At 36.9% G+C, this 13,899-nt stretch overlaps 1 protein-coding gene across 4 annotated transcripts in view; it reads right to left on the bottom strand.

The window, feature by feature from the left end:
* Positions 1–13,899, bottom strand: part of DNAH12 (dynein axonemal heavy chain 12) — a 269,970-nt gene that overhangs the window by 39,072 nt on the left and 216,999 nt on the right. For all 4 annotated transcript variants that reach the window (XM_054551999.2, XM_054552001.2, XM_054552000.2 and 1 more), the window contains 2 exons: positions 1,434–1,592; positions 1,119–1,263 (listed from right to left, as the gene is read on the bottom strand). In XM_054551999.2, the coding sequence (XP_054407974.1) occupies positions 1,119–1,263; positions 1,434–1,592 (304 nt within the window). The remainder of the gene's footprint in view (positions 1–1,118; positions 1,264–1,433; positions 1,593–13,899) is intronic.

The following is a 13,899-nucleotide window of genomic DNA, read 5'->3' as shown; positions in this document are numbered from 1 at the left end:
TTTTTTTTGAGATGGAGGCTCGCTCTATTGCCCAGGCTGTAGCTCAGTGGTACGATCTCTGCTCACTGCAACCTCCACCTCCCCAGTTCAAACGATTCTCCTTCTTCAGCCTCCTGAATAGCTGGGACTACAGGCATGCACCACCATGCCTGGCTAATTTTTGTATTTTTAGTAGTGACAGGGTTTCACCATCTTGGCCAGGCTGGTCTTGAATTTCTGACCTCAAGTGATCTGTCCTCCTCGTTCTCCCAAAGGCTGGGATTACAGGCATGAGCCACTGTGCCCAGTCAAAACTACTCTTTAAAAATATAAAAAACATTCTTAGTTCATGGGATGGACCAAAGAGGTCGTGGGGCTGGATTTGGCCCACAGGTGTTTGTTGATCCCTGAACTAGCAGGACAGAACTCAACAATCTTTACAGGAAAATGAAATCTAACTCATCAACAATGTGATATTCACAAAGTCCAATATCCAATCAAACATTATTAGACATGCCAAGAAGCAGGAAAATATCATGTATAACTAAAAGTAAAATCAGTCAATAGAAACAGATCCAGAAATGATGGAATTAGTAGTCAGTAATTTTAAAACAGTTATAACTGTGTTCAACTATTTAAAAGAAAATATTAGCAGATAAAAAGAGAAATAGGATACAAAAAAAGAACCAAACAAATTTTTTAGAGATGAAATATACAATTACTCAAATTAAAATGGGAAAGGGATTTGTAGCAGATTAGACAATACAAAAGAAGAAATCAACAAATGTAAAGAGAGCAACAGAAACTACCCAAACTGATGCAAGGAGATACCAAGGCTTAAAAAATAATTAACAAAGTATCAATTACATTATATTACATTAGCATCACATTAGGCAATCTAATGTATATGCAACTGAAATCCTGGGTGGGGCGAAATAATATTTGAAGAAATAATAACCAAAAATATTCCCAAACTGAGGAAAACAGTAAACCCACAGATCTAAATCCAAGGAGCTCAATGAACTGTAAGCTGGATAATCAATCTGAGAGTTAAAGAATCAAATAACAATAACTTTAATCCTAGCACTTCATAACTGACAAATTATCTGGGTTCCAAATAGAACACATTGGTCTTTTACCTTATCAGGTCTTAAACACCGAAGAATTATTATTTTCTGCAGTTCATTTAGGTTCTTATCCATTGGTGCTGGAAATTTAGCATTATGTGGCTCTTTACTGTCATAGATTTCTCGCCATTCATATATATGTTCACAAAAATGTTGCCTAATGGAAAAAAGCTTAAGAATTATTCTTTTTATTGGGAAAAACTTAAAAGAGATTGTTGAACAAGGAGTAGAAACCAGACAGCTATAGGACCATTTAAAAATCACTAAATTGAAGAACAGGTTTACCTATTGCCATTCAATGATAAATCATCAAATTTAAACAATTACCTGAGTCCTCTGAAGGCAGGAAATTCACTTGCACGACAAATTTCCTCCCAGCTTTTGTCCTGTAGCCAAGTTGGATCAGGATTTTTCTCAGCACTTTTAAGACTTACTCCTCCAGTTAAAAGAAACATCAGTTCCTGGTATTCAATCTCTTTCCTTGCCCTGTATTCCCAAAGTAAGGACTATTATAAAATTGTTGATTTTAAAATTGAATGATGTCAACTTCTGCTTTTGTAACCTGGATAGAATAACTTGGACTGTACTTACCCACCTGCTGTAAACAACTAGAAAACTGGACAAAATTAATGAAACAACTGTTTTTTGAAATTGTGCAACAGCCAGTGCAGGACTGTGGCCTCTGAGAAGAGGTGAATAAAGTGACCCCCGTTCCTCAGCAGGCTGCCTGGAGGCACTTTCTAGACTACAGAGCAGGGAGGTGTGATCAGAATCAGAGCTCTGCAGTATTGCTGAATTGAGGAAACCAGCATTATATTAAGTTCTCCTCAACAGTATTGCTGAGTTGAGGACATCAGCATTAGGGAAAGCTTAGGTGATTAGAGTTTGTGAGCAGAGGAGGAAGATGAATGGAAAAGGTGAATGAATGTCTTAAAAATCTACAGAGGTGCTCTCTTGGTTCTAACGATAAATACAGCCAGGCATTGCTCATAGAATTTTTAGTCACACATTCTAAGAAGTGTGTTGTTAGGCGATTTCATCATTGTGTGAACATCATAACGTGTACTTATACAAATCTAGATGGTGTATATGGTATAGCCTGTTGCTCCTAGGCTATAAATCTGTACAGCATATTACCATACTGAATACAGTAAGCAGTATATTACTGTACTGAATACTGTACAGCATATCACTGTACTGAATACAGTAAGCAGCTGTAACATAATGGCATGTATTTGTGTATCTAAACATAGAAAAAAACAGTAGAAATATGGTATTATAATCGTATGGCACCGCCGTTGCATATGCAGTTTGTTGCTGACTAAAACATTGTTATGTGGCACATGACTGTACTAAGGCGTGCATCAGTAAGGTAAAATTCCAGGAAGCCAGCAAAAGGACATCTAAGGGGCTGTAAACTGAAAGCTCCCAGAGATCACACAAGACTAGGAAATATAGGTTCTTGCCAACCAGAGTTGAGTCTTTGTTCAGCACCAGAGGAATTCAGGTCTCCTTAGTAGTGAAGCTAACATAGCCTTAGAGTAAAGGTTACTCTAAAACTACTATAAGAAAGCTTAAACACAAGTCGTCTTCTTTTTTTTAAGAGATGGCGTCTTGCTCTGTCATCCAGCCTGGAAGTGCAGTGGCACAATCATAGTTCACTGCAGCCTCAAACTTCTGAGCTTAAGTAATCTTCCTGGCTTAGCCTTCTGAGTAGCTGAGATTAGAGGTGTGGGCCACTGCACCTAGAATAAGTCTTGAAAAGATCAAACTAATCCAGTAGCAATTTAACTACCTAAAAAAGTGAAGTCTAAAGCTCTTTAAAGGAATACAAAATGTCCAGCATTTACCAATATAAAATTCACAGCATCCATAACTAGGAAAAAAATTGGTCTTAGATATAGATGTAGATGTGAAAGAGATAATTTAACTAGCCAATAAGAATGTTAAAATAGTTATCATAAACATGCTGAAGGAGTTAAAGCAAAGCATGAACATAATAGAAGAAATAGGCAATATTAAATAGACCAAACACAACCCCTAAAAATAAAAATACATAACCTGTTATAGGAATAGAAAAAAACCTAAAGATAAAAATATAAAAATTGAGACATTTACTTATTTCTTTTCCAGATGTATAGATATTGAAAAGATTCATTACAAGTAGACCTACACTACAAGATATCTTAGGGGAAGTTTCAGATAATTGGAACTCTGGATCTACACCAAAGAATAAAGAACAATAGAAATGGTAACTTTGTGGGTAAACATAAAAGATTTTTTTAAAAAATCATTAATATTTAAGTGTCTGTAAAAGATAATGTCAGGAATTTGGAAATCATCACTCACATCCTCACAATAAGGAAAAAGCTGAACAAACTGAAAATCAGCAACTTTTCTTAGATACATCAGAGAACTGAGGTCATATGGCTAACTCACTGCCTCCTAACTGGTAAGAGACAGATAAATACAGAGAATCCTAAATTACAGAAGCTCAGGTTATTATCAATAATAACCTTGAATGTAAACAAATTAAATTTCCCAATTAAAATATATAAACTGGCTAAATGAATAAAAAGCACCCAACTATATGCTGCCTACATGAAACTCACCTCACCTGAAAAGACAAGAGACTGACAGTAACAGGATGAAAAGAGATATTCCACACCAACGAAAACCAAAAGGAAGTAGGAGTAGCTATATTTACATCAGAAAAAAACAGACTTTAAGTTAAAAAGTACCAAGAGACAAATAATAACATTATATAATAATAAGGGAATCAATTCAACAAGAGAATATAACAATTATAAAAATACATGCACCTGGCCAGGCACGGTGGCTCACGCCTGTAATCCCAGCACTTTAGGAGGCCCTAGGCAGGAGGACTGCTTGAGCCCAGGAGCTCCAGACCAGCCTGGGTCACACAGGGAGACCCTCTATTTTAATAATAAAATTTTTGTAAAAGAGAAAACTTTTCAGCCGGGCACGGTGGCTCATGCCTGTAATCCCAGCACTTTGGGAGGCCAAGGAGGGCAGATCACCTGAGGTCGGGAGTTCAGGACCAGCCTAAGCAACATGGAGAAACCCTGTTTCTAATAAAAATAGAAAATTAGCCAGGCATGGTGATGTATGCCTGTAATCCCAGCTACTTGGGAGGCTGAGGCAGGAGAATCGCTTGAACCTGGGAGGCGGAGGTTGTGGTGAACCAAGATTGCGCCATTGCACTCTAGCCTGGGCAAGAAGAGTGAAACTCCATCTCAAAAAAAAATATATATATATATATATACACACATATGCATCCAACACCAGAGCACCCAGATATACAAAGCAAATATTATTAGATCTAAAGGTAGAGGTAGACCCCAATACAACAACAGTTGGAGACTTCAACACCCCACTCTTAGCATTGGACAGATCATCTAGACAGAAAGTCAACAAAGAAACTGCAGATTTAAACTGTACCATAGAACAAAAAGACCTAAAAGACATTTACAGAACATTTCACAGTAGTTGCAGAATACACATTCTCTTCATCAGCACATAAAACATTCTCCAGGATTGGCCATATGTTAGGACACAAAAAAGAAACCTTAAAAAATTGTTTCAATTGAACTAATATTAAGTATCTTATCTGACCACAATGGAATAAAAGTATAAACCACTAACAAGAGGAACACTCAGAATTATACAAATACATGAAAACTAAACAACATGCTCCTGAGTGACCAACTGATTAAAAAAAGAAATTAAGACAGAAAGTAAAAAATACCTCACCCCTGTAATCCTAGCACTTTGGGAGGCTGAGGCAGGCAGATTGCTTGAGTCCAGGGATTCAAGACCAACCTGGGCAACATGGCAAAACCTTGTCTCTACCAAAAACAGAAAAAATTAGCCAAGTGTGGGGGCATATGCCTGCAGTCCCAGCTACTCAGGAGGCTGATGTGGGAGGATTGCTTGAGCCCAGGAGGTTGAAAGCACAGTGAGCTGTGATCATGCCACTGCACTCCAGCCTGGGGGACAGAGTGACACCCTGTTTAAAAAAAAAAAAAATTCCCTGAAGCAAATGAAAATAGAAACACAGCATACCAAAACGTATGGGACACAACAAAAGCCATATTTATAGCAAGTTTATAGCAAGTATAGCAAGAGGCAAGTTTATAGCAATAAATGCCTACATTAAAAAGTAGAAAGATTTCAAATAAATAAGCTAATGATGCACCTCAAGAAAACTAGAAAAGCAAGAACAAACCAAACTCAAAATTAGAAAAAGGGAAAAAAAAAAAAAAAGCAGAAATAAATGACATTGAGACTAAAAAAATAGAAAAGATCAATGAAACAAAAAGCTGGTTTTTTCAAAAAGATCAACAAAATTGACAGAGCATTAACTAGACTAAGAAAAAAAGAGAAGACCCAAATAAAATCACGAACAAAAGGAGACATTACAGTTGATACTGTGGAAATACAAGAGATCATCAGAGACTATTATAAACAATTAGAAACTAATCAATTTGAGAACCTAGAGAAGATGGCTAAATTTGTTGACACATACAACCTCTCAAGATTGAACCAAGAAGAAATAGAAAACCTGAATAGATCAATAATGAGTAATGAGATTGAATCACAGTGATGAAAAGGAAATCAAGAAAGAAAAGTCCAGGACCAGATGTCTTCACTGCTGAATTCTACCAAACTTTTAAAGAACTAATATTTTTTAAAATTCTTCTCAAACTATTCCCAAAAATTGAAGGGGAGGGAATTCTTCCAAACCCATTTTACAAGGCCAGCATAACCCTGACGCCAAAACCAGATAAAAACACAACATAAAAAAACTACAGACCAATGTCTCTGATGAACATAAATGTAAAAATCTTCAACAAAATCTGAATTCAACAGCACATCAAAAATATCATACACTATAATCAAGTGGATTTATCTTAGGGATGCAAGGATTATTCAACCTACACAAATAATGTGATACAACAGAATGAAGGACAAAAACAACATCATCATCTCAATAGATCCAGAAAAAGCGTTTGATAAAATTCAATATCCCTAATAAAACTCTCAATAAATTAGGCATAGAAGGAAGTACCTCAACACAATAAAGGCCATATAAGACAAACCCACAGCTACCATATATTGAACTGGAACAAGACAAGGATACCCGCTCTCATCACTCTTATTCAACATATTAATAGTACTGAAAGTCTTAGCCAGAGCAATTAGGCAAGGGAAAAAAAAATGAAGGGCATTCAAATTAGAAAGGAGGAAGTCAAATTGTCCCTGTTTGTGGATGAGATGATTTTATATATAGAAAAACTTAGACTCTACCAAAAAAACTATTCTTTTTAATTTTATTATTATTATACTTTAAGTTTTAGGGTACATGTGCACAATGGGCAGGTTAGTTACATATGTATACATGAGCCATGCTGGTGTGCTGCACCCATTAACTCGTCATTTAGCATTAGGTATATCTCCTAATGCTATCCCTCCCCCCTCCCCCCACCCCACAACAGTCACCAGAGTGTGATGTTCCCCTTCCTGTGTCCATGTGTTCTCATTGTTCAATTCCCACCTATGAGTGAGAATATGCGGTGTTTGGTTTTTTGTCCTTGTGATAGTTTGCTGAGAATGATGATTTCCAATTTCATCCATGTCCCTACAAAGGACATGAACTCATCATTTTTAATGGCTGCATAGTATTCCATGGTGTATATGTGCCACATTTTCTTAATCCAGTCTATCATTGTTGGACATTTGGGTCGGTTCCAAGTCTTTGCTATTGTGAATGGTGCCGCAATAAACATACGGGTGCATGTGTCTTTATAGCGGCATGATTTATAGTCCTTTGGGTATATACCCAGTAATGGGATGGCTGGGTCAAATGGTATTTCTAGTTCTAGATCCCTGAGGAATCACCACACTGACTTCCACAATGGTTGAACTAGTTTACAGTCCCACCAACAGTGTAAAAGTGTTCCTATTTCTCCACATCCTCTCCAGCACCTGTTGTTTCCTGACTTTTTAATGATCGCCATTCTAACTGGTGTGAGATGGTATCTCATTGTGGTTTTGATTTGCATTTCTCTGATGGCCAGTGATGGTGAGCATTTTTTCATGTGTTTTACCAAAAAAACTCTTAAAACTAATAAATTCAGCAAAGTTTCAGGATATAGATATCAACATACAAAAATTAGTGGTGTTTTTATATAAGAACAATGAACTAGCTGGAAAAGAAATCAAGAAAGTAATCCCATCTGCAAAAATTACAAAAAATAAAATACCTAGGAATAAATTTAACCAAGGAGGTGAAGGCTCTCTACAAGGAAAACTTAAAAAACACCAAAAAACAATGATGAAAGAAATTGTAGAAGACACCAAAAAATAGAATGAGTTCCCATCTTCATGGACTAGAAAAATTAATATTGTTAAAATGACTATACTACCCAAGGTGATCAAAAGATTCAATGCTCTCTCTATCAATATACCAATGACGTTGTTCACAGAAATAGAAAAAAAAAAAATCCTAAAATTTGCATGGAACCACGAAAGACCCCAAATAGCCAAAACAATACTAAGCAAAAAGAACAAATCTAGATGCATCACAGTACCAGGCTTCAAAATATACCACAAAGCTCTATTAATGAAAACAGCATGGTACTGGCATACAACCAGACACACAGACCAGTGGAACAGAATAGAGAACCCAGAAATTAATCTATGTATCTACAGCCAACTGACTTTTGAGAAAGATGCCAAGAACATTGATTGGGGAAGGACAGTCTCTTCAGTAAATGGTTCTGGGGAAAATTGGATATCCATATGCAGAAGAACAAAACTAGACTCTCTCCTCTTATTCTACACAAAAATCAACTCAAAATGGCTTAAAGACCTAAATGTAAAACCTGAAGCTATAAAACTACTAGAAGAAAACATGAGGAAATGCTTCAGGACATCAGTCCTGGAAAAGATTTTATGAATAAGAACTCAAAAGTATAGGCAACAAAAGCAAAATATAAATAAGTGGGATTATATCAAACTAAAAAGCTTCTGCACACCAAAAGACACAATCAACACAATGAAAAGACAACCTACAGAATGGGAGAAAATATTTGCAAACTGGCCAGATGTGGTGGCTTACTCCTGTAATCCCAGCACTTTGGGAGCCTGAGGCAGGTGGATCACGAGGTCAGGAGTTCGAGACGAGCCTGGCCAACATAGTGAAACCCTATCTCTACTAAAAATACAAAAAACAACAACAACAACAAAAAACATTAGCCAGGCATGGTGGCGGGTGCCTGTAAACCCAGCTACCGAGGAGGCTGAGGCAGGAGAATCACTTGAACACAGGAGGCAGAGGTTGCAGTAAGACGAGATCATGCCACCACTGCACTCCAGCCTGGGCGACAGACGGAGACTCAAAAAAAAGAAAAAAAAAAAAGAAAGAAAAGAAAATATTTGCAAACTATTCATCCACCAAAGAATTAATATCCAGAATATACAAGGAACTCAGACATATCAACAGAAAAAAAAATCTAATTTTTAAATGGGCAAATGAGGCTAGCACAGTGGTTCATGCATGTAATCTCAGCACTTTGGGAGGCCAAGGCAGGTGGATCACTTTAGCCCAGGAGTGTGTGACTGGGCAACACAGCAAAACCCTGTCTCTACAAAAAGAAAAATACAAAAATTAGCCAAGCATGGTAGCTTGTGCCTGTGTCCCAACTACTTGGGAAGCTGGGGTGGGAGGATCACCTGAGCCAGGCAGGTGGAGGTTGCAGTGAGCCAAGAAAGTGCCACTGCACTCCAGCCTGGGTGACAGAGTGAGACTGTCTCAAAAGAAAAAAAAAAAGGCAAATGATCTGAACAGACAGTTCTCAAAGGACAACACACAAATGGCCAAAAACACATGAAAAAATGTTTGATATCACTAATAATTAGGGAAATTGTAGGGAAAAGAAAGAGAGATCAGACTGTTACTGTGTCTAGATAGAAAGGGAAGACATAAGAGACTCTATTTTGAAAAAGACCTGTACTTTAAACAATTGCTTTGCTGAGATGTTGTTAATTTGTAGCTTTGCCCCGTCACTTTGACCCAACTACTTTGACCCAACCTGGAGCTCACAAAAACATGTGTTGTATGAAATCAAGGTTTAAGGGATCCAGGGCTGTGCAGGACATGCCTTGTTAACAAAATGTTTACAAGCAGTATACTTGGTAAAAGTCATCGCCATTCTCTAGTTTCAATAAACCAGGGGCACAATGCACTGTGGAAAGCTGCAGGGGCCTCTGCCCTTGAAAGCTGGGTATTGTCCAAGGTTTCTCCCCATGTGATAGTCTGAAATAGGGCCTCGTGGGATGAGAAAGACCTGACCGTCCCCCAGCCCGACACCCGTAAAGGGTCTGTGCTAAGGTGGATTAGTAAAAGAGGAAAGCCTCTTGCAGTTGAGATAGAGGAAGGCCACTGTCTCCTGCCTGTTCCTGGGAACTGAATGTCTCGGTGTAAAACCCGATTGTACATTTGTTCAATTCTAAGATAGGAGAAAAACCACCCTATGGTGGGAGGTGAGACATGTTTGCAGCGATGCTGCCTTGTTATTCTTTACTCTGCTGAGATGTTTGGGTGGAGAAAAACATAAATCTGGCCCATGTACACGTTTAGGCAGAGTATCTTCCCTTGAACTTAATTATAACATAGATTCTTTTGCTCACGTGTTTTTTGCTGACCTTCGCCTTATTATCACCCTGCTCTCCTTCTACATTCCTTTTTGCTAAAATAATGAAAATAATAATCAATAAAAACTGAGGGAACTCAGAGGTCGATGCCGGTGCAGGTCCTTGGTGTGCTGAGTACCAGTCCCCTGGACCCACTGTTGTTTCTCTGTACTTTGTCTCTGTGTCTTATTTCTTTTCTCAGTCTCTCGTCCCACCCAACTAGAAATACCCACAGGTGTGGAGGGGCAGGCCACCCCTTCAGGAAATGCAAATCAAAACCACAATGAGATATCATCTCACCCCAGTTAGAATGGCTATCATCAAAAAGCCAAAAAATACAAATGCTGGTGAGGATGCAGAGAAAAGGGAACTCTTATGCACTGTTGGTAGGAATGTAAACTAGTACAACCAGTATGGAGAACAGTATGGAGGTTCCTCAAAAACTACAAATCAACCTGCTGTATGATCCAGTGATCCCACGACCAGGCCTTTATCTAAAGGAAAGGAAATCATTATATTGAAGAGATATCTGCACCCTGATTTTTTTTGGTAGCACTATTCACAATAGCCAAGGTATGGAATCAACCTAAGTGTCCAACAACAGATGAAGGGATAAAGACAATGTGGTTGTACACAATGGAATACCATTCAGCCATAAAAAGAATGAAAACTTCTCATTTGTGGCAACATGAATGAAACTGAACGACATTATGTTCGGTGAAATATGCCAGGAACACAAAAACACCACATGTTCTCACTCATATGCAGAAGCTAAAATAAGTTGATTTCATGGAAGTAAAAAGTAGAACAGAGTATACTAGAGGCTGAGAAACATAGGGAAAAACAGGGATTAGGGAGAAATTTGTTAAAGGATACAAAGGAAGTTCTAGTATTCAATAGCACTGTAGGATGAGCGTAGTTAACAATAATATATTACATTTGACTCTTGAACAACCAACACAGGAGTTAAGGTGCTGACCCCCCAATGTGGTCAAAATTCATGTATAATTTTTGACTCCCCCCAAACTTAACTACTAGTAGTCTGTTGTTGACTGAAAATCTTACTGATAAATAGTTAATTAGTACATATATGTTATATGCATTATATACTATATTCTTACAATAAAGTACACCAGAAAAATAAAATGTTATCAAGAAAATAAGAAAAATGCATTTATAGTATATACTGTATTTATCGATACTGTAAGTTTACATAATCTGTTTACAAGATGAAATGTCTGTCTGAAATGGTGGGTAACCATGGCTGCAGACCTCAATTTATGGTAAATATCAAACAATTCCATTTTTTCTTGTAATGTAATGACTCTTCTCTGTCTCTTGGGAGAACTTCCAGGAAAACTACAAACCAAAATCTCTCATGAAAATAGACATAAAAATTCTCGACCAAATATGAGCAAATCAAAGTATACAAAGAATTATACACTAGTGGCACTTTGTATGGGTCCTATGTTATTCCAAGTTTGTGATATTGTACTAAACACAATGAAAAATACATGAGAACCATGAAGAGATCACTTTTTACTGCCATACCCAATGTACTGAAGAGGTGAACTGCTCTTGAGATGATAAGCATCACCTGACATTTTAAGTGGATAATCGTAACACTTAAGCTCACGTCAACAGCAACAGGAGGTAGCTACAAAACTATTACAGTAGTACAGTGTGTGCTACAGTTAATTTTATGCAGTTATGATTTGATACTGCATCTTTATATTTGTTTACATTTCTTGACTGCAAATGATGCCATGTATGAACTGTGTGTGAGCTTTGATAAATTTCAACTTTTTATAATAGATTTGTATATATTTTATGGTAGTAAATCATAAAAATAGATATCTACATGTATTTTATGTATTTATGACATACCTAAACTTTTCTTAATTTTTAAAATATTTCTGGCTAGGCAGTTCATCTGTGCATTTTTTCAAAGTGTCACAAATCTTTAGAAATTTTTCCAATATATTTATTTTTTAAAAATCTGTGTATAAGTGGACTGGTGCAGTTGAAACCCATGTTGTTCAAGGATCAATTGTATATATTTTCAAATAGCTAGAAGAGACAATACTGAATGTTCCTAGCACAAAGAAATGATAAATGTTTGAGATGATGGATATGCTCATTACCCTGATCTGATCACTATAACCTGTATGTTCTGAAATATTACTATGGAACCAAAAAATACATACAATTATTATGTGTTAATTAAAAGATACAAAAATGAAAATAATGGCTTGTTCAAAATAATAATAGCAACAATGTATTTGGTGACTATAGCTATGGATAAGTGAAATGAATGACCACAGTGTTATAAGGCACAGGGGGAGGGGAAACTGGAAATAGTCTGTTACAAAGTACTTGCAGGAAGTGGTACAGTGTTATTTGAATGAGGACTTAGATAGATTAGTTGTAAATGTACATTGCAAACTCAAGGGCAATAACAAAAAAAGTTTTTTAAAAAAGTAAGTATAATTGATCTGCTAAGAGAAGAGAAAAAATGGAATCATACAAAATAGTTAAAACCAGAGAAGACAGAAAAATAGAAGATGAAAACAATAACAACAACAACAACAGAAGAAGGGCAATGAATATGAAACAGTAACATATATGGTAGATATTAATCCAACTGTATCAGTAATCAGTTTAAATGTCAATGGTCTAAATACATCAATTAAAAGACAGGTTGTCAGAGTGGATCCAAAAGCAAGACCCAACTATATGCTGTCTACGGGAAACCCATTTTAAACATATAAAGACACAGATACATTAAAAGTAAAGAGATAGAGAAAGATATACCATGCTAACACTAATTAAGGGGAAGTAGGGTAGCTATATTAATTTCAGACTAAGAAGACTTCAGAGCAACGAAAATTATTGGGAATTAAGAGGAGCGTTATGTAAAGATAAAGAAGTCAGAATCTCCCAAAACTCTCACAAGGGAAAATAGATAATATGAATAGATCTGTATCTATTAATGAAATTGAATCAATAATTAATAACCTTCTAAAACAGAAAGCACCAAGCCCAGATGGGTTCACTGAATAATTCTACAAAACATATAGGAAGAAATTAAACCAATTCCACCATGTCTTCCAGGACATAGTGGAAACTGGTTCTATGAGGCCAGTATTACCTAATACCAGAGCCAAGCAAGACATTATAAGAAAGGAAAACTACCATCCAAAATCTCTCATAAAAATAGATGCAAAAATCCTCAACAAAAGGAGCAAAATGTTAGCAAATATTAGCAACAAAATACAGCAAATCAAATCCAATAATGTATAGAAAGAATTATACACCCTGACTAAGTGGGATTTATTATAGGTATGAAAGGCTGAGTCAACATTTGAAAATCAATTAATGTAATTCATCATAGCAAGAGAGTAAAGAAGTAAAACCATATGATCCTATCAAAAGATGTAGAAAAAACATTTGACAGCTGGGCACAGGAGCTCACGCCTGCAATCCCAGCGCTTTGGGAGGCCAAGGCAGGCAGATAACTTGAGGTCAGGAGTTTGTGACCAGCCTGGCCAATATGGTAAAACCCTGTCTCAACGAAAAATACAAAAATTAGCCGGGCTTGGTGGCAGGTGCCTGTAATCCCAGCTACTAGGGAGGCTGAGGCAGGAGAATCCATTGAACCCAGGAGGCAGAGGTTGCAGTGAGCCGAGACGAGATAGAGCCACTGCCACTCCAGCCTGGGTGACAGATCAAGAATCTGTCTTAAAACAAAACAAAACAAAAGCAAAAACCTGAACAGACATTTCACCAAAGAAGATATATAGTTGGCAAATAAGAATAGGAAAAGATGCTCGACATCACATTTCATTAGGAAATTCCAAATTAAAATGAAATACCACTAAACACTATTAAAATGGCCACTTTCCAAAATAGGCAATATGAACTCTTATTCAATGCTGGTGGAGACGCTAAATGGTACGGCCACTCAGGAAGACAGTTTGGCAGTATACAAAACTAAACATACTCTTACCATACAATCCAGCTGTTGCACTCCTGGTACTTACCCAAAGGAATTGAAAACTTATGTTCTCACAAA

The sequence above is a fragment of the Pongo abelii genome, chromosome 2 (assembly GCF_028885655.2).
Source record: "Pongo abelii isolate AG06213 chromosome 2, NHGRI_mPonAbe1-v2.0_pri, whole genome shotgun sequence".
NCBI classification, from domain to species: domain Eukaryota; kingdom Metazoa; phylum Chordata; class Mammalia; order Primates; family Hominidae; genus Pongo; species Pongo abelii.
This window is presented reverse-complemented; position numbering and strand designations above follow the sequence as displayed.